This window comes from Lithobates pipiens, unplaced genomic scaffold (genome assembly GCF_037356315.1).
Source record: "Lithobates pipiens isolate NorthernLeopardFrog02 unplaced genomic scaffold, aLitPip1_a1.2 Scaffold_35, whole genome shotgun sequence".
In the NCBI taxonomy this organism is placed as follows: Eukaryota; Metazoa; Chordata; class Amphibia; order Anura; family Ranidae; genus Lithobates; species Lithobates pipiens.
In genome coordinates this window covers 6,426,515-6,447,593 of record NW_027507811.1, presented here as the reverse complement: position 1 = coordinate 6,447,593, position 21,079 = coordinate 6,426,515, and the positions used below count along the sequence as shown (strand labels likewise).

At 50.3% G+C, this 21,079-nt stretch overlaps 3 protein-coding genes across 3 annotated transcripts in view; all 3 read right to left on the bottom strand.

The window, feature by feature from the left end:
- Window positions 1-21,079, bottom strand: part of LOC143955698 (uncharacterized) — a 124,017-nt gene that overhangs the window by 37,670 nt on the left and 65,268 nt on the right. The gene's annotated exons all lie outside the window — the stretch shown is intronic.
- Window positions 1-21,079, bottom strand: part of LOC143955360 (uncharacterized) — a 96,307-nt gene that overhangs the window by 11,882 nt on the left and 63,346 nt on the right. The window contains exons 5-8 of the mRNA XM_077465424.1: window positions 18,868-19,843; window positions 16,578-16,590; window positions 7,088-7,223; window positions 5,211-6,334 (exon numbers count right to left, since the gene is read on the bottom strand). Of these exons, the coding sequence (XP_077321550.1) occupies window positions 5,211-6,334; window positions 7,088-7,223; window positions 16,578-16,590; window positions 18,868-19,843 (2,249 nt within the window). The remainder of the gene's footprint in view (window positions 1-5,210; window positions 6,335-7,087; window positions 7,224-16,577; window positions 16,591-18,867; window positions 19,844-21,079) is intronic.
- On the bottom strand, window positions 7,231-9,734 carry LOC143955949 (gastrula zinc finger protein XlCGF66.1-like). The gene is made up of 4 exons (XM_077466075.1): window positions 9,576-9,734; window positions 9,205-9,319; window positions 8,429-8,563; window positions 7,231-7,714 (listed from the first exon to the last, which is right to left on the bottom strand). The coding sequence occupies exons 1-4, from the start codon at window positions 9,647-9,649 to the stop codon at window positions 7,514-7,516; spliced, it is 525 nt and encodes a 174-aa protein (XP_077322201.1). The 5' UTR covers window positions 9,650-9,734; the 3' UTR covers window positions 7,231-7,513.

Genomic DNA, 21,079 nt, shown 5'->3' with positions numbered 1-21,079 from the left:
AATGGGACACTCTCATGTAAGTGGGCTGCTGATGGGACACTCAAAATGTAAGTGGGCCGGTCTGGATGAAGTCCAGGGCCAAATTTCTGTCCCAGTCCAGCCCTGCACTCAGAGTAGCAGAATGTGTTTTGAGCTGTAATTTTGTGGGGTGTTACTTCTGTCTTGGCACCCCAGGACCTCCAAACACATGAAAGGTAGTCAGGAAATTAGAGGCCTAATTTATACACATTGAGAGTTTGAAGGTGCTACTTAGATTTTAAGCCCCATTATGTGACTAGGAGGCAAAAGACTTACATTATTCCCATTAGTATAATGTGTTTTGGAGAGTAATTCTAAGTATGCCCATGTTGTGTGTTAGAGATATCTTATTCATTTTCTTTATTTTCCAATAATTTGTGCGAAAAAATGTGCTCTTCAAAAGACTCACCATGTTTTAAAGTAAAAATGTTTGAGGGTCTACTTTACAAAATGGGGTAATTTTATGGGTGTTTCTCCTGTTATGGCACTTTAAGGCTTTAAGAAATGTGATAGGTAGTCAGGAAATCAGATGCATAACTTATGCATCTTGAAAACATGAAGGAGCTCCTTGGATTTTGGCCTCCTCTATTTATCTAGGCAGCAAAAAAAGTCTCACAGATGTGATAGCTTCATACTTGAAAGGAGTAGTAGAATGTGTTTTGGGGTGTAATCCTAAGTATGCCCATGCTGTGTGGTAAAAGTATTTTATTAATTTACAACTTTTTGTGCAAAAAAAAAAAATATTTTTCATTCTCTTTCCACATTTTCGAAATGTTTGTGGCAGAAAATAGTAATTCCTAAAAGACTCACCATGCTTCTTAAAAAAATACCTTGGGATTTTTACTCTCCATAATGTGGTTATTTTGTGGGTGTTTCTCCTGTCTTGGTACTCCAGGGCCTCCAAACACATGAAAGTTAGTCAGGAAATTTGATGCCTAATTTATACTCCTCGATAGTTTGAAGGTGCTCCTTAGATTTTAGGCCCCATTATGTGACTAGGAGGCAAAATACTCTCACATTTGTGGTATCCCAATACTCAGGAGGATTGTTCAAATGTGCTTTGGGGTGTAATTCTAAGTATGCCCATGCTGTGTGTTGGAGATATCTTATTCATTTTATTTTCTTTCTTTATTTTCCAAAATGTGTGCCAAAAAATGTGATCTTCAAAAGACTCACCATCTTTTAAAGTAAATATGTTCGAGGGTCTACTTTACAAAATGGGGTCATTTTATGGGTGTTTCTCCTGTTCTGGCACTTTAGGGCCTCAAGAAATGTGATAGGTAGTCAGGAAATCAGATGCATGATTTATGCATCTTGAAAACATGAAGGCGCTCCTTGGATTTTGGGCCCCTCTATGCATCTAGGCAGCAAACACATGTGATAGTTCCATACTTGGGAGGAGTAGCAGAATTTGTTTTGGGATGAAGTTCTAAGCATGCCTATGCTGTGTGTGTGATAACAACTTTGTGAAATAAAATTCCATTTTATTTACTTTCTTGATTTTCAAAAAAAATTGTGGCAATAAGTTACAATTAAAAAACACTCACCATGCCTCTTAATAAACACTGTACCTTGGACTGGCTGATTTACAAAATTGGATCATTTTGGGGTTGTTTGTACTGTCCTACCATTTTAGGGTTTCAAGAAATTAGTCAAAACATCAGTTTCTTAGATTTCACATATACATACCATAGTTTGTAGAGTCTATAACTTTCATACAGACTTAATAAAATACAATTTATCATCCTAATAAATATTTGTTATTAGAATTTCATTTTTAGTAAATGTGAAATGTTACATAAGAAAATTTAATTTTCCACTTTCCGGCAGCAGATGGCTTTCTTCAAGCAAATGAAGCGCCTGTACAAGCTAATAACCACTCTCTCCTTCTTTTCATCAATAAGCAATATCTAGCTTCTCTCTCGCCATGATGTTTATGTGTGGAAGCTTCTGCTGACGATCAGAGGAGATCAGACTACATTTCTAGAGGGACTCAACCAGCAGTGACACCCCCTCCTTCTCTCTCCTAGAGGGACCCAACCGGCAGTGACACCCCCTCCTTCTCTCTCCTAGAGGGACCCAACCGGCAGTGACACCCCCTCCTTCTCTCTCCTAGAGGGACCCAACCAGCAGTGACACCCCCTCCTTCTCTCTCCTAGAGGGACCCAACCAGCAGTGACACCCCCTCCTCTCTCCTAGAGGGACCCAACCAGCAGTGACACCCCCTCCTCTCTCCTAGAGGGACACAACCAGCAGTGACACCCCCTCCTTCTCTCTCCTAGAGGGACCCAACCAACCGTGCGCCCGCTCCTTCTCTCCTAGAGGGACCCAACCAGCAGCGACGCCCCCTCCTTCTCTCTCCTAGAGGGACCCAACCAGCAATGACACCCCCTCCTTCTCTCTCCTAGAGGGACCCAACCAGCAGTGAGACCCCCTCCTTCTTTCTTCTAGAGGGACCCAACCAGCAGTGACACCCCTCCTTCCCTCTTCTAGAGGGACCCAACCAGCAGTGACACCCCTCCTTCTCTCTCCTAGAGGGACCCAACCAGCAGTGAGACCCCCTCCTTCTCTCTTCTAGAGGGACCCAACCAGCAGTGACACCCCTCCTTCCCTCTTCTAGAGGGACCCAACCAGCAGTGACACCCCTCCTTCCCTCTTCTAGAGGGACCCAACCAGCAGTGACACCCCCTCCTTCTCTCTCCTAGAGGGACCCAACCAGCAGTGACACCCCCTCCTTCTCTCTCCTAGAGGGACCCAACCAGCAGTGACACCCCTCCTTCTCTCTCCTAGAGGGACCCAACCGGCAGTGACACCCCTCCTTCTCTCTCCTAGAGGGACCCAACCAGCAGTGACACCCCCTCCTTTTCTCTCCTAGAGGGACCCAACCAGCAGTGACACCCCCTCCTCTCTCCTAGAGGGACCCAACCAGCAGTGACACCCCCTCCTTCTCTCTCCTAGAGGGACCCAACCAGCAGTGACACCCCCTCCTTCTCTCCTAAAGGGACCCAACCAGCAGCGACGCCCCCTCCTTCTCTCTCCTAGAGGGACCCAACCAGCAGTGACACCCCCTCTTTCTCTCTCCTAGAGGGACCCAACCAGCAGTGACACCCCCTCCTTCTCTCTCCTAGAGGGACCCAACCAGCAGTGACACCCCTCCTTCCCTCTTCTAGAGGGACCCAACCAGCAGTGACACCCCTCCTTCCCTCTTCTAGAGGGACCCAACCAGCAGTGACACCCCCTCCTTCTCTCTCCTAGAGGGACCCAACCAGCAGTGACACCCCCTCCTTCTCTCTCCTAGAGGGACCCAACCAGCAGTGACACCCCTCCTTCTCTCTCCTAGAGGGACCCAACCGGCAGTGACACCCCTCCTTCTCTCTCCTAGAGGGACCCAACCAGCAGTGACACCCCCTCCTTTTCTCTCCTAGAGGGACCCAACCAGCAGTGACACCCCCTCCTCTCTCCTAGAGGGACCCAACCAGCAGTGACACCCCCTCCTTCTCTCTCCTAGAGGGACCCAACCAGCAGTGACACCCCCTCCTTCTCTCCTAAAGGGACCCAACCAGCAGCGACGCCCCCTCCTTCTCTCTCCTAGAGGGACCCAACCAGCAGTGACACCCCCTCTTTCTCTCTCCTAGAGGGACCCAACCAGCAGTGACACCCCCTCCTTCTCTCTCCTAGAGGGACCCAACCAGCAGTGACACCCCCTCTTTCTCTCTCCTAGAGGGACCCAACCGGCAGTGACACCCCCTCTTTCTCTCTCCTAGAGGGACCCAACCGGCAGTGACACCCCCTCCTTCTCTCTCCTAGAGGGACCCAACCAGCAGTGACACCCCCTCCTTCTCTCTCCTAGAGGGACCCAACCAGCAGTGACACCCCCTCCTCCTCTCTCCTAGAGGGACCCAACCAGCAGTGACACCCCCTCTTTCTCTCTCCTAGAGGGACCCAACCAGCAGTGACACCCCCTCCTTCTCTCTCCTAGAGGGACCCAACCAGCAGTGACACCCCCTCCTTCTCTCTCCTAGAGGGACCCAACCAGCAGTGACACCCCCTCTTTCTCTCTCCTAGAGGGACCCAACCAGCAGTGACACCCCCTCCTTCTCTCTCCTAGAGGGACCCAACCAGCAGTGACACCCCCTCTTTCTCTCTCCTAGAGGGACCCAACCAGCAGTGACACCCCCTCTTTCTCTCTCCTAGAGGGACCCAACCGGCAGTGACACCCCCTCCTTCTCTCTCCTAGAGGGACCCAACCAGCAGTGACACCCCCTCCTCCTCTCTCCTAGAGGGACCCAACCAGCAGTGACACCCCCTCTTTCTCTCTCCTAGAGGGACCCAACCGGCAGTGGCACCCCCCTCCTTCTCTCTCCTAGAGGGACCCAACCAGCAGTGACACCCCCTCCTTCTCTCTCCTAGAGGGACCCAACCAGCAGTGACACCCCCTCCTCCTCTCTCCTAGAGGGACCCAACCAGCAGTGACACCCCCTCTTTCTCTCTCTTAGAGGGACCCAACCAGCAGTGACACCCCCTCCTTCTCTCTCCTAGAGGGACCCAACCAGCAGTGACACCCCCTCCTTCTCTCTCCTAGAGGGACCCAACCAGCAGTGACACCCCCTCTTTCTCTCTCCTAGAGGGACCCAACCAGCAGTGACACCCCCTCCTTCTCTCTCCTAGAGGGACCCAACCAGAAGACACCCCCTCTTTCTCTCTCCTAGAGGGACCCAACCAGCAGTGACACCCCCTCTTTCTCTCTCCTAGAGGGACCCAACCGGCAGTGACACCCCCTCCTTCTCTCTCCTAGAGGGACCCAACCAGCAGTGACACCCCCTCCTCCTCTCTCCTAGAGGGACCCAACCAGCAGTGACACCCCCTCTTTCTCTCTCCTAGAGGGACCCAACCGGCAGTGGCACCCCCCTCCTTCTCTCTCCTAGAGGGACCCAACCAGCAGTGACAACCCCTCTTTCTCTCTCCTAGCAGAGGAGATCAGACAGAACTTTGAAGTCTTTAGTGATCTCTGATTTCCTTATAAAGAGTTTCTTCCATGATAAAGATCAGAGGAGCGCTCAGCCAGGTGTTTTCTGAGGTGTAGCTCAAGGTGAGCTTCTTCCCAGTGTGAGATCTCTGATGTACGGCAAAATATGATCCATATAGAAGACATTTCCCACACTCAGGACACTAATATACCTCAAGGGTCATGTGGGTCCTCTGATGTTCGGTAGGACAAGACTTCTGTGAAAAACATTTCCCGCACTTGGGGCAGGCATAATACTTCTCAAACGGGTGTGCAGTCTCTTGTGTCTGGAAAGATTGGAGTTATGTGAAAAACACTTCCCGCACTCTAAACAGGAATACAGGCCTTCTCCCGTGTGATGTCTTTGATGTTTAAGAAGTTCTAATTTCCGTGAATAACATTTCCCGCACTCGGGGCAGCAAAACAGCTTTTCACGCGTGTGGCATATCTGATGTTTAGCAAGATGGGAATTCTGTGAAAAGCATTTCCCGCACTCCGAACAAGAATACGGCTTCTCGCCACTGTGAGATCTCTGATGCTTGTTTAGATTGGACTTGTGTGAAAAACATTTCCCGCACTCAGGGCAGGAATACGGCTTCTCCCCCGTGTGAGATCTCTGATGTATAGCAAGTTCTGATTTACTTGAAAAACATTTCCAGCACTCGGTGCAGGAATATGGCGTTGCCCCCGTGTGAGATGTTTGATGTATAACAAGTTCTGATTTTTGAGGAAAACTTTTCCCGCACTCAGGACAAGAATATGGGTTTTTCCCTATGTGAGATCTCTGATGTGTTACAAGTTCTGATTTATTTGTATAACATTTCCCGCACGTGTGACATATATGTGGTTTCTTGTCCGTGTGCAATCTCTGATGTCTGTAGAGATGGCACTTTTGTGAATAACACTTCCCGCACTCAGGACAGGAATACGGCTTCTCCCCCGTGTGAGATCTGTAATGTATGACAAGTGCTGAGTTATGCAGAAAACGTTTACCGCACTCAGGACAGGAATGAAGCTCCTCACCTATGTGAGATCTCTGATGTACAGAAAGACTTAATTTAGAGTAAAAACTTTCCCCACATTCAGGACAGGAAAATGTCTTCCCCCCCTGAATCCTGGCCCCATCCCCCACAGTACGAGGTTGCTCAGAGTCGGAGGGATTCCATGGTCTATCCACACTGTGAAGTCCACCATCCATAGTGGAGATCATTGTCTTTTCTCCTCCACAATCTCCTGTGATGTCCTCATCTTCCATTCTACAACCTGGAGATAAAGTGAGACGATCCTTTGAGGGTTTCTCCATGGCGTGTCCTGGAAAAATAGAAAAACATCATCAATAGATATGAGAGGGTTAGTTCACTTCCATCAAGATCCCATCTGGATCAGGTAGATATGAGTGAGGAGATGTTCTCTGTGGAGGTCCCAACCAGCCGGGACTTTTCCCCCCACTTCAGTCCTTTGGTCCTCCTCCCAGATCACTTCTACATTTACACAGCCTTGTCAGAAGAGCAGGAACCAATGGGGGCTGGGAGGTCCATGCTCTTCACACAACCACAAGACTAGGCACTGGGTCATGTGACCTCTGATAGACAAGAGGGTCGAAGTTCCGAGGCTTTACCATAGAACAAGTGACCATAGGCCTAGGCTTCTGGCGATATGCAGCACTGGAGGGGATCAGGATTCCCTCTTGGAAAGATAAGTGTTTGAGTCTTCATGTTACTCCTTAATTGTCATCCCAACAAGACTGTTCATAAAGTTTTATGGTCAAAAATTAGCTAAACGTCTGCTGGACCAACCTAAGAAAGGCTCAATCTGTGTTATCATATCTGTGCTACTGTAACTAGGAGTGACCCACAACCTAATACTGCCAGCTGAACCGCAAATAGGGTATCAGTACAGGGAGGAGACCATTACCAACCTAATACTGCCAGCTGAACCACAAATAGGGTATCAGTACAGGGAGGGGACCATTATCAACCTATTATTGGCTGATATCACTCAGCTCCCGTCCTACTCTGGACCAATCAGTGAGCAGAGGTCAGAGAAGAATATATGATGGGTCACCTGTGCTGATCTCTGTAGGAGTGTCCTCCTCTATGAATGTCCTCGTCATTCCCGCCTCCTCCGTATATTGCTGATCATCCCTCACATACGTCTCTTCTACTTCACCCTCAACTTTCATCTTCATCAGATCTTCACCCTAAACCAACAGAATGGCAGAAAATAACATCTGTAACATAGAAGTATTTATGATGTGAGATCACATAGAAAATATCATCTTGTAGAGTCCACACATCATCTCCACATGTCAGAGTGTTCAATCACTTTATGTTCCCGACCCTCAACTCCACCTACCTGATGATGGTGGGGGATGGTGTGACCTTCCTGTGTGGAATCCCGGGAATACAGAGGACGGGGACATCTCTCTGGTGGGTTCCCATTACTGGATCCATCTGTAGGAAACACACACACTGACTGAATACATTGTTTCTATGTGTTTATCAGATGATGGGGGATGGGTGGAGCCTCCGTACTGCTCTCTCCTTTACAATAAAGTCTCCTCTTACCCGGTGATGTGAGGGGCGGCTGATTGGCCATCATGACGTCCTTGTAGAGATCCTTGTGTCCTTCTAAATACTCCCACTCCTCCATGGAGAAATAGACAGTGACATCCTGACACCTTATAGGAACCTGACACACACAATGATACAGTCACCATCCAGACACATCCCTTGTCTGTTACTGGATAACAGAGGCAGCTCTTTAATTAGGCAAATTAGGCGGTGGCCTAAGGCCTCGCTATCACAGGGGCCTCGCAGCTGCCTAATTTGGCCGACCCGCACACAGAGCATCACTTTTTGGGGAATGTCTCTCTCCCTAAGCGGAGATCCTCTCTGCTCTGGTAAATTACCTGCATTGCCAGGACCTTGCCTGTGTATCCAGGCTAAATCCTGCTGGTGCTGAGCCAAGTGGCTCCAGTGAATTCCCCAGCAGGGTGGCGCTAATGTGGGCACACCCGCCCTCGGCTTGTGTGGGCTGTTTGGTGTCCAACGCACTGCAATCTGAACTCGGGGAGAGATGCTGGCTGCCTCCTCACCTCTGATGTCTACAGACAGGAAAAGGAGCTGACATTAGGAGGATCCCTATCCTGCCTGTCAAGTTTCCCCAGCAATGGCGGGACTCCTGTCATATACCTGATCTTTCTCCTGCCTGTCAAGCCTCCCAGTAGTGGTGATAGAATCACCCCTGACTCCATTGTCTCATCCACCACTGATAACTTGCTTGAATTATTTTTTCCATTATGGGCACGAGTTGGGCCTCATGTCTAAGTTTTGCCTAGGGCCTCACAAAACCTAGAGCCGCCTCTGCTGGATAATGTCCCAGAATTCCCAGAATCCTCCTCACCTCTCCTGTCAGCAGCTCCATCATCTTCTTGGTGACTTCTAGAATCTTCTCCATGTTGTGTCTCTCAGGTTTTAGGGAGTCACATGGAGGCACTGTGATGGTCATATGATCACCGGACTTCACAAGAGGAAATCTCTGTATTGGAGAACCAATAGGAACATCATGTTAGAATCCCAGAATCCTCCTCACCTCTCCGGTCAGGTCTGTGTTTTATTAATAGAGATAAGAGTGATGTCATGTGACCTCCCAGAATCCTCCTCACCTCTCCGGTCAGGTCTGTGTTTTATTAATAGAGATAAGAGTGATGTCATGTGACCTCCCAGAATCCTCCTCACCTCTCCGGTCAGGTCTGTGTTTTATTAATAGAGATAAGAGTGATGTCATGTGACCTCCCAGAATCCTCCTCACCTCTCCGGTCAGGTCTGTGTTTTATTAATAGAGATAAGAGTGATGTCATGTGACCTCCCAGAATCCTCCTCATCTCTCCGGTCAGGTCTGTGTTTTATTAATAGAGATAAGAGTGATGTCATGTGACCTCCTCCCAGAATCCTCCTCATCTCTCCGGTCAGGTCTGTGTTTTATTAATAGAGATAAGAGTGATGTCATGTGACCTCCCAGAATCCTCCTCACCTCTCCGGTCAGGTCTGTGTTTTATTAATAGAGATAAGAGTGATGTCATGTGACCTCCCAGAATCCTCCTCACCTCTCCGGTCATGTCTGTGTTTTATTAATAGATATAAGAGTGATGTCATGTGACCTCCCGGAATCCTCCTCACCTCTCCGGTCAGCAGGTAGATGATCTCCAGGGTGAGGTTTAGTATCTTCTCAGTCATGTGACTCCGGTCCTCCTCCATCCTCATTGATGTAGTCATGTGATCTATGCGGGTATCTCTGTTAATGGAGAATTATCTGAACTCTACAATACTGCTATGGAGAAAACAAATTACACATTTCCAAAATGAAGAGAATGTTTCGGCCCCATAATTGTGGGAATGTTCTGACCCTGAAGGGGGTAATCTAGTTTTCCACACTATATATGTGTGTATCATCATCTGCTGGAGATAAAAGACATCACAGTGACTATGGAGGAAGAGGACGGACATGACGGGAGGTTACTGGGTGTAAATAGAAAATAAGATCTTATTACCTCCTCTGCTGCCACTTCCAACAATGTCTCCTCTCTACTTCCACCCGTCTGGCGTCTCCCCCTGAACTTCCCATTTATACCTGACATCACTTCCTGTCTTCCATAGAGACTTCCTGTCTGGATAGACGTGAGAGCACCACCTTGTGGAGCTCAGAGGAACTGCAGCCCCCGAGAAACGTCTCGTAGTGTGAACACGGCCTGATCAGTGGAGCGTGTGATCAGAATACTGTACCTGGGAATTTTCCATAAATCAATGGACAATGACAGTTTTGTCGGCTGGGTTATGGGCTTGTTACTGGCTTTATCAAGTCTCCAGCTTGTTGGCAAATGTTTTCAAATTTTGTCTGCCATGCCAGCACTTGTGTGAGTCATTGAGTCACTCGGGCCACGCTGCCTTTTGAGATGCAAAGAGAAGAGGTGGAAGGGGCCGTGTTGCCATTCCAGCAGCTCAGCTCAGTCAACAAAACTTCAGGGCATCGCCCTTTGTGATTGACTTTGAAGACATGTAGTAAGGTCGAAGGCCTCCTTCGGTCTGATGAGAACCTCCAGGGCCAGAGATAGCTGACATCCTTGTGCATGTAGTGCGTTGTGAGGCATGGTGGGTGCAGAGTAGTTAAAGTTATTGGGGCGCCAGACACTTCTTTATTTCTCTTAACAAACTTTTAGGGGAAAGAGGGGCTAGGGCCAGGACACCCTTAGGTAGTTGCAAGTTCAATTGGCAGACTCCAAAACCTCAACAGGAGAACAACCATGCAGGGAAAAGCATCCAGCAAGATGCCACATCTGCATGTTTGGGAATGCTGTCTCCTATGGCAACAGTCTTTAACAGTTCCTAACACAAAGCTTAACGGTTCCTTTCTATTCCACTACAATCACTCCTTGTAGTTCTTCAGCCCACTGAGCTCCCGGTCTCTCACTAGACCCACTGATTTACTGACACTGAATCCCGTGATCTCCTCCAATCTTCACGGTGGTATCTCAATCAAGCGTCACCCCCGCTCCTCTGCTCGGTCCCTGGCTTGGCACTCAAGATCCTTCTCAAGCTTCACCCCACTGGCCTGCACGGTCCCTGGCTTGGCACTCAAGATCCTTCTCAAGCTTCACCCCACTGGCCTGCTCGGTCCCTGGCTTGGCACTCAAGATCCTTCTCAAGCTTCAACCCACTGGCCTGCTCGGTCCCTGGCTTGGTACTCAAGATCCTTCTCAAGCTTCACCCCACTGGCCTGCTCGGCCCTTGGCATCCTTCTCAAGCTTCACCCCACTGGCCTGCTCGGTCCCTGGCTTGGCACTCAAGATCCTTATCAAGCTTCACCCCACTGGCCTGCTCGGCCCTTGGCTTCCTTCTCAAGCTTCAGCCCACTGGCCTGCTCGGTCCCTGGCTTGGCACTCAAGATCCTTCTCAAGCTTCAACCCACTGGCCTGCTCGGTCCCTGGCTTGGTACTCAAGATCCTTCTCAAGCTTCACCCCACTGGCCTGCTCGTCCCTTGGCATCCTTCTCAAGCTTCACCCCACTGGCCTGCTCGGTCCCTGGCTTGGCACTCAAGATCCTTCTCAAGCTTCACCCCACTGGCCTGCTCGGCCCTTGGCATCCTTTTCAAACTTCACCCCACTGGCCTGCTCGGTCCCTGGCTTGGCACTCAAGATCCTTATCAAGCTTCACCCCACTGGCCTGCTCGGCCCTTGGCTTCCTTCTCAAGCTTCAGCCCACTGGCCTGCTCGGTCCCTGGCTTGGCACTCAAGATCCTTCTCAAGCTTCAACCCACTGGCCTGCTCGGTCCCTGGCTTGGCACTCAAGATCCTTCTCAAGCTTCACCCCACTGGCCTGCTCGGTCCTTGGCTTCCTTCTCAAGCTTCACCCCACTGGCCTGCTCGGTCCCTGGCTTGGCACTCAAGATCCTTATCAAGCTTCACCCCACTGGCCTGCTCGGTCCCTGGCTTGGCACTCAAGATCCTTCTCAAGCTTCACCCCACTGGCCTGCTCGGTCCCTGGCTTGGCACTCAAGATCCTTCTCAAGCTTCACACCACTGGCCTGCTCGGCCCTTGGCTTCCTTCTCAGGCTTCAGCCCACTGGCCTGCTCGGTCCCTGGCTTGGCACTCAAGATCCTTCTCAAGATTCACCCCACTGGCCTGCTCGGCCCTTGGCTTCCTTCTCAAGCTTCACCCCACTGGCCTGCTCGGTCCCTGGCTTGGCACTCAAGATCCTTCTCATACTTCACCCCACTGTCCTGCTCGGTCCCTGGCTTGGCACTCAAGATCCTTCTCATACTTCACCCCACTGTCCTGATCGGTCCCTGGCTTGGCACTCAAGATCCTTCTCAAGCTTCACCCCACTGGCCTGCTCGGTCTCTGGCTTGACACAGAAGGCTTCTCTGCAAGCATCACCTCCGCTGGTTGGGTCTCTGGCCTGATTCCCTTTTGAAGTTTTCAGATTCTTCGCCGTCCCCGGTTGGGGAGAATACTGCTCCGGTACTTGCTTCAGTTACTCACTGTGGTCCCTGGTAATAAGGTGGACAGTCCCTTAGTGGCAACAGCTCCCCCTCTTCCTCCGACCATGATAGGTACTTTAGGGGGGCTGAATCGTCACTTTTGGTTGGACTGCAAGCCGCAATCCCAACCCTGCGCTGTTCGCTAGACATGTGCGCCGTCAATAAATTTGTTCTGTTCCGTTTCGTATTAGAATGAATTCATATTTCGTAAATTCGTGTCCGAAATTTCGTACAAAATAAAAATTTTCACTAGGTTCGTTAACTTTTTCATAACAATTACGAATGTTCGTTATGATGAATTTATCATTATGAGGGGTTACCACCATTACCTATGCTGTGCTGACTTCCTGGGGTTTTTAACTTTTAGGTTCGTAAACTTTTCGTAACAATTACGAATGTTTGTAAGGAACTTGGATCCAAAATTCATAAACGAAATTTCGTACAGAATTTGGAAGCATAGCAATTCGTATTTCGGATCCTCCCGAATGTACGGATTTACGGAAATTCGTACGAATTTTCGATTCATACGAAACGAATCGCGCGTGTCTACTGCTCTCTTGCTTCTGGATAGGCCCTCAGACAGTCTAGCAGCCAGATGTGCCCGGGATAGGCCCAATCTCTGGCCTAGCAGCTCTGGCAACACAACACACATCCACCCAGTTAGCCGTCCAGGGGGCACAGAACATAGATCACCTGACTTCACCCGAATATATAGGCTCTACCAGCAGGCCAAGGGATCCAAGAAAACCCCTGCCCATTGGTGGAGATACCCACAACCTTGGGTTACCCTTCTCATATCTAGTACAACCAAGTACCCGGACACCTAGTGGTAGAAGAGAAAAGCGCAACAAGGCCAAACTTAGGGAGGGATCAATAGATCTCTAACAAACAACTACTCCTGGTAAGTAAATCTGTGAGGAGCAACCCGGCCTACAAAGAAATTGATGTTGGATTTACATCTGGGGACAAGCGCCTTGTCCTTATGTTGATGAGAATAAGGGTCTGTTCCACCCAAACCCTTGCTCAGTGGTTATGGGGATCTGTGGGAAGAAGGTGTGTTTCGGAATCTGGAAACCCCCTTTAACAAAAAGGGGCACCAAGATACTGCCCCTCCCCCCGTGCGTGAGTATGGGGTAAATAGTACCCTCACTCGTTCACAATAAAAAGTTGTAACCTAGAAATAAAGACCCCCAAACATTGGACGAAGCCTTTATCAAAAAAAAAGAAAAAAAAAAGTCCTTTGTTTATCCGCCATCAATCACGTCATGCAGCAATGCAGATCCACGTCAGTCAGGATGACTGACAACCGACAACCCACGGGAATTATTAAAAATGTCACATCTGGCTCGTTCGCTTGTCACCAGGGCTGGACTGGGACAGAAATTTGGCCCTGGACTTCATCCAGACCGGCCCACTTACATTTTGAGTGTCCCATCAGCAGCCCACTTACATGAGAGTGTCCCATTACCAGCCCCCTTACATCAGAGTGTCCCATCAGCAACCCCCTTACATGAAAGTGTCCCATCAGCACCCCCTTACATGAGTGTCCCATCAGCACCCCCTTACATGAGTGTCCCATCAGCACCCCCTTACATGAGAGTGTCCCATCAGCACCCCCTTACATGAGAGTGTCCCATCAGCACCCCCTTACATGAGAGTGTCCCATCAGCACCCCCTTACATGAGAGTGTCCCATCAGCACCCCCTTACATCAGAGTGTCCCATCAGCAGCCCCCTTACATCAGAGTGTCCCATCAGCACCTCCCTTACATCAGAGTGTCCCATCACCAGCCCCCTTACATCAGAGTGGCCCACTGAGCCATCGGCCCACCGGGAAATTCCCTGTAGTCCTGATGGCCAGTACATGCCTGCTTGTCACCAGCCAAATGGAAACTCGGGTGGATGGCAGCAGATATATACAAGGGGGTGGGGGTCTCCTGGGGACATTATTGACCATATATGCCCACAGCCACACATATCTGATCTTGTGTTAATATTGAACCTTGAGCTAATCCCCATTCACAACAAGAAATGGCTAGATTTGAAATCTAGAGATGTCTTCTTTAACCACTTCCCATCCCGCCTATAGTAATATGACGCCCGCAAGGTGTCTCTCGCATCCCGGGCGGGTGTCATATGATGTCCTCGGCTTTCTGGCGGTATAGGGGGTGCGCACGTGCCTGGTGGCCCCGATGTCTAAGTATGCAGGACAGCCTTCCTGGTCTCTGCACACTAACTTCCAGAATCTTCTCCAACTTTCCAGAATCAGGGGGAGGCACCAAAGAGCTGCCTGTATGAGTCACTCAGCCCTGAACTTTAGTAAATCCTGACCCAGTCTCCATGACTCAGGCTTAGCCCCGAGTCAGACTATGGTTTACCTGCTCTCACACTAGTGGCAGACGAGAGGGTGCTACACACGGGACCTCCTGAGCCTCCAGTATCATTCCCTCCTGACCCTCCAGATCTCCCAGCCCTTCTGACCCCCAGTACCATGCCCTCTAGACCCACTCTATAATGCCTTCCAGACCCACATGTACCAGGCTCTTCTGACCCCCCTGTAACCAGGCCCTTCTGACCCCTCTGTACTGTGCCTTCCTGACTCCCTCTTTACACTGCCTTGCTTACCCCTCACAACAAGAAGCCAGTTCTTGAAATGGCTAGATTTGAAATCTAGTGATGTCTTCTTTAACCACTTCCCATCCCGCCAATAGTAATATGATGCCCGCAAGGTGGCTCTCGCATACCGGGTGGGCGTCATATGACGTCCTCGGCTTTCTGGCGGTATAGGGGGGCGCGCACGTGCCCGCGATGTCCGCCGGGCACCCGCGATTGCTCATGACAGAGCAGGAGCGTGGATCTGTGCGTGTAAACACAAAGATCCACATCCTGTCAGGGGAGAGGAGACCAATCTTGGGTTCCTAGTGATTAGGAACACCGATCAGTATCCTTCCCTAGTAAGTCCCACCCCTCCACAGTTAGAACACACACAGGGAACACACATTTAAGCCCTCGATCGCCCCTAGTGTTAAGCCCTTCCCTGCCAGTGACATATGCACAGTAATCAGTGCATATTTGCAGCACTAATCGCTGTATAACTGTCACTGGTCCCAAAATAGTGTCAAAAGTGTCCGATACGTTCACCGCAATGGAAACCACTTATGGACACTCCCGACCCCAGTACCAGGACCTCCTGGTCCTCTCTGTAGCGTGCCCTTCTAACCCCCAGTACCATGTCTTCCTGACACCTCTGCAATGTGCCCTCTTAACCCACCCAGGACTGTGCCTTTCTGACCCCCAGTACCGTGCCCTCCTGGCCCCCTAGTTCCATACCCATCGGACCCCTGTAGTGTGCCCTCCTGACCACCACAGTATCATGCCCTTCAGACACCCCTGTACCATGCTCTCCAGACCTGCTATTGTTGTGCCCTCCTGATCCCCCCCAGTACTGTGCCCTCCTGACCCCCCCCCCCAGTACCATGCCCTCCTGCCCCCCTCAATGACATGTAACACTACCCCTGTAGGGGATGCAGGTGATAGGGTTCCCCACTGCTGGACAGCCAGGCACACAACAACTTCTGCTGTCATCCAGAGAAAAGGAACAGTCTTTGAGCATGGTTTTTATGTTTTATTGGGGGGTAATAACTCGGATGGGATGGGAATTATGGGATACCCAACTTGATAGTTGAAAAACCAGGGACAACCTCCTCCTTATTTACAACTTTAACCCCCCCTTGAAGTACCTTCAGCTCCCCTGTGGACACTGGTCCCAATTCTACCACAGCAGGAAATGCTAGCCTACCCAGTTGCCTCTTCACCAGCCCACCGGTTTGCTCTTCTACCAAACCAAAACACCAAAGTCTAAACCTGACTGACGATCTTCACCAGTCTATCCGACCCCTCTGTACTGTACCCCCCTGTACTGTGCCTTCCTGACTCCCTCTTTACACTGCCTTGCTTACCCTTTTATTTCCCCTTTCTCTACCCTACTAATCCCTGTCCTAATGATACCTGTACACTGCCCTACATCCTACTGAGCTCTGTACACTGCTCTACATCCTACTGAGTTCTGTACACTGCCCTACATCCTACTGATCTCTGCACACTGCCCTACATCCTACTGACCTCTGTACACTGCCCTACATCCTACTGACCTCTGGTTGACCTCTGTACACTGCCCTACATCCTACTGACCTCTGTACACTACCCTACATCCTACTGACCTCTGTACACTACCCTACATCCTACTGACCTCTGTACACTTGCCCTACATCCCACTGAGCTCTGTACACTACCCTACATCCTACTGACCTCTGTACACTTGCCCTACATCCCACTGAGCTCTGTACACTGCCCTACATCCTTACTGACCTCTGTACACTGCCCTACATCCTACTAAGCTTTGTACACTGCTCTACATCCTACTGAGCTCTGTACACTGCTCTACATCCTACTGCTCTCCGTATACTGCAATACATCTTAGTGACCTCTGAACAGTACCCTACCCCCACCACTGACCACTGGGGGCTTGCTAGTTAAGGTTATTAAACAAAAAAAAAAGGAAAAAAGTGCAGACCCCAGTAATCTTTGCTCTCTTCCATATTCCCCAGGCAGTTTTCACCAGAGATCCAAGTACTCAAGCAAATGCTTGGTATTGGCACCGATACTAGTATTGGTGCAACCCTAGTGCGTACCGATGATGCCACTGCCCCGAGAAGCTCGTAATAGAGAATCTGGCCGCACAGAAGGTAAGTGATGGTGCAAAGATGACCTCGCTGCCTTTATAAATGTCTTCCCGATGGTTATTTCCTCAGAAGTTAATGCTTTAATGAAGGAAATTTCTTTTTTTTTTAATACTTTTTATTGCAAAAGTAAACAAATTACAGTAAGGGCTTTTGTGTAATCTGGTTACAGTCCAGACACCCCCTCCTTCTCTCTCCTAGAGGGACCTGACCAGCAGTGACACCCCCTCCTTCTCTCTCCTAGAGGGACCCGACCGGCAGTGACACCCCCCCCTTCTCTCTCCTAGAGGGACCCAACCGGCAGTGACACCCCCTCCTTCTCTCTCCTAGAGGGACCCAACCGGCAGTGACATCCTCTCCTTCTCTCTCCTAGAGGGACCCAACCGGCAGTGACACCCCCTCCTTCTCTCTCCTAGAAGGGCCCCAACCGGCAGTGACACCCCCTCCTTCTCTCTCCTAGAGGGACTCAATCGGCAGTGACACCCCCTCCTTCTCTCTCCTAGAGGGACCCAACCGGCAGTGACACCCCCTCCTCTCTCTCCTAGAGGGACCCAACCGGCAGTGACGCCCCCTCCTTCTCTCTCCTAGAGGGACCCAACCAGCAGTGACACCACCTCCTTCTCTCTCCTAGAGGGACCCAACCGGCAGTGACACCTCCTCCTTCTCTCTCCTAGAGGGACCCAACCGGCAGTGACACCCCTCCTTCTCTCTCCTAGAGGGACCCAACCGGCAGTGACACCCCCTCCTTCTCTCATATAGAGGGACCCAACCGGCAGTGACACCCCCTCCTTCTCTCTCCTAGAGGGACCCAACCAGCAGTGACGCCCCCTCCTTCTCTCTCCTAGAGGGACCCAACCGGCAGTGACGCCCCCTCCTTCTCTCTCCTAGAGGGACCCAACTGGCAGTGACACCCCCTCCTTCTCTCTCCTAGAGGGACCCAACCAGCAGTGACACCCCCTCCTTCTCTCTCCTAGAGGGACCCAACCAGCAGTGACACCCCCTCCTTCTCTCTCCTAGAGGAACCCAACCGGCAGTGACACCCCCTCCTTCTCTCTCCTAGAGGAACCCAACCGGCAGTGACACCCCCTCCTTCTCTCTCCTAGAGAGACCCAACCGGCAGTGACACCCCCTCCTTCTCTCTCCTAGAGGAACCCAACCGGCAGTGACACCCCCTCCTTCTCTCTCCTAGAGGAACCCAACCGGCAGTGACACCCCCTCCTTCTCTCTCCTAGAGGAACCCAACCGGCAGTGACACCCCCTCCTTCTCTCTCCTAGAGGGACCCAACCAGCAGTGACACCCCCTCCTTCTCTCTCCTAGAGGAACCCAACCGGCAGTGACACCCCCTCCTTCTCTCTCCTAGAGGAACCCAACCGGCAGTGACACCCCCTCCTTCTCTCTCCTAGAGGAACCCAACCAGCAGTGACCCCCCCTCCTCCTCTCTCCTAGAGGGACCCAACCAACAGTGACACCCCCTCCTTCTCTCCCCTAGAGGGACCCGACCAGCAATGACACCCCCTCCTTCTCTCTCCTAGAGGGACCCAACCGGCAGTGACACCTCCTCCCTCTCTCTCCTAGAGGGACCCAACCAGCAGTGACACCCCCTCCTTCTCTCTCCTAGAGGGACCCAACCGGCAGTGACACCTCCTCCCTCTCTCTCCTAGAGGGACCCAACCAGCAGTGACACCCCTCCTTCTCTCTCCTAGAGGAACCCAACCATCAGTGACACCCCCTCCTCTCTCCTAGAGGGACCCAACCAGCAATGACACCCCCTCCTTCTCTCTCCTAGAGGAACCCAACCGGCAGTGACACCCCCTCCTTCTCTCTCCCAGAGAGACCCAACCTGCAGTGACACCCCCTCCTTCTCTCTCTTAGCAGAGGAAACCGGACAGAACTTTAGTGGATCTGGACTTACTTATAAAGTGTTTCTTCCATGATAAAGATCAGAGGAGCGCTCAGCCACGTGTTCTCTGAGGTGTAGATCAAGGTGAGCTTCTTCCCAGTGTGAGATCTCTGATGTACGGCAACATATGATCCATATAGAAGACATTTCCCACACTCAAGACACTAATACAACTTCTCTACCGTGTGCAGTCTCTTGTGTCTGGAAAGATTGGCGTTATGTGAAAAACACTTCCCGCACTCTAGACAGGAATACAGGCCTTCTCCCGTGTGATGTCTTTGATGTTTAACAAGTTCTAATTTCCGTGGAAAACATTTCCCGCACTCGGGGCAGCAAAACAGCTTTTCACGCGTGTGGCATAGCTGATGTTTAGCAAGATTGGAATTCTGTGAAAAGCATTTCCCGCACTCCGAACAGGAATATGGCTTCTCGCCTGTGTGAGACCTCTGATGTTTGTTAAGATTGGACTTGTGTGAAAAACATTTCCCGCACTCAGGGCATGGATACGGCTTCTCTCCCGTGTGAGATCTTTGATGTTTAACAAGGTCTGATTTCCTTGGAAAACATTTCCAGCACTCGGTGCAGGAATAAGTCTTCGCCCCCGTGTGAGATGTTTGATGTATTGCAAGCTCTGATTCCTGAGGAAAACATTTCCCGCACTCAGGACAAGAATATGGGTCTTTCCCTATGTGAGATCTCTGATGTGTTCCAAGTTCTGATTTATTTGTATAACATTTCCCGCACGTGTGACATATATGTGGTTTCTTGTCCATGTGCCATCTCTGATGTTTGTAAAGATTGCGCTTTTGGGAATAACACTTCCCGCACTCGGGACAGGAATACGGCTTCTCCCCCGTGTGAGTTCTGTAATGTATGACAAGTGCAGAGTTACGCCGGAAACCTTTCCCGCACTCGGGACAGGAAAGTTCCTTCTTCTCCTGATTTCTGGCCCCATCCCTCACAGTACGAGGTTGCTCAGAGTCAGAGGGATTCCATGGTCTATCCACACTGTGAAGTCCACCATCCATAGTGGAGATCATTGTCTTTTCTCCTCCACAATCTCCTGTGATGTCCTCATCTTCCATTCTACAACCTGGAGATAAAGTGAGACGATCCTTTAAGGGTTTCTCCATGGCGTGTCCTGGAAAAAAATATAAAAACATCATCAATAGATATGAGAGGGTTAGTTCACTTCCATCAAGATCCCACCTGGATCAGGTAGATATGAGTGAGGAGATGTTCTCTGTGGAGGTCCCAACCAGCCGGGACTCTTCCCTCCTCTTCAGTCCTTTGGTCCTCCTCCCCCAACCAGCCGGGACTCTTCCCCCCTCTTCAGTCCTTTGGTCCTCCTCCCCCAACCAGCCGGGACTCTTCCCTCCTCTTCAGTTCTTTGGTCCTCCTCCCAGATCACTTCTACATTTACACAGCCTTGTCAGAAGAGCAGGAACCAATGGGGGGCTGGGAGGTCCATGCTCTTCACACAACCACAAGCCTAGGCACTGGGTCATGTGATCTCTGATAGACAAGAGGGTCATAGCTCAGACTTGAAGACCCTTTACCATAGAACGAGTGACCATAGGCCTAGGCTTCTGGTGATACGCAGCACTGTAGGGAGCTTGCAGCAGGATTTTCTCCTGGAAAGATAAGCATTTGAGTCCTTATGTTACACCTTACTTTTCATGCCAATAGAGATTTATGGTAACATTTAGCTATAAGTCGGCTGGAAGAAGAGGAACCGACCTAAGAAAGGCTCAATCTGTGTTATCATATCTGTGCTACTGTAAATAGGAGTGACCCACAACCTAATACTGCCAGTTGAACCGCAAATAGGGTATCAGTACAGGGAGGAGACCATTATCAACTTATTATTGGCTGATATCACTCAGCTTCACCCTAATCTGGAACATTTAGATATAATTTTTCTGGAAGAAGAGGGACCAACCTAAGAAAGGGCTCAATCTGTGTTATCATATCTGTGCTACTGTAACTAGGAGTGACCCACAACCTAATACTGCCAGTTGAACCACAAATAGGGTATCAGTACAGGGAGGAGACCATTACCAACCTAATACTGCCAGTTGAACCGCAAATAGGGTATCAGTACAGGGAGGAGACCATTATCAACTTATTATTGGCTGATATCACTCAGTTTCACCCTAATCTGGAACATTTAGATATAATTTTTCTGGAAGAAGAGGGACCAACCTAAGAAAGGCTCAATCTGTGTTATCATATCTGTGCTACTGTAACTAGGAGTGACCCACAACCTAATGCTTTGCAGGGGGCACATTTGCAGGTGGGGCTCTTTCTCAAAGGTGGGGGGTATCTCTATAAGTGGGGGCACTTCTGACTCATCTGAAGATTGTCTTCTCTGTCC

What these genes read in the sequence shown, in the direction of transcription:
- LOC143955949 (XM_077466075.1), bottom strand. Translation starts at nt 9,649, where the DNA reads ATGGGAAGTTCAGGGGGAGACGCCAGACGGGTGGAAGTAGAGAGGAGA. An exon ending in TGGAAGTGGCAGCAGAGGAG is followed by an intron (nt 9,320 to 9,575) that starts GTAATAAGATCT and finishes CTCCATTAACAG; the next exon opens with AGATACCCGCATAGATCACA. An exon ending in TGGAGCTGCTGACAGGAGAG is followed by an intron (nt 7,715 to 8,428) that starts GTGAGGAGGATT and finishes TGTGTGTGTCAG; the next exon opens with GTTCCTATAAGGTGTCAGGA.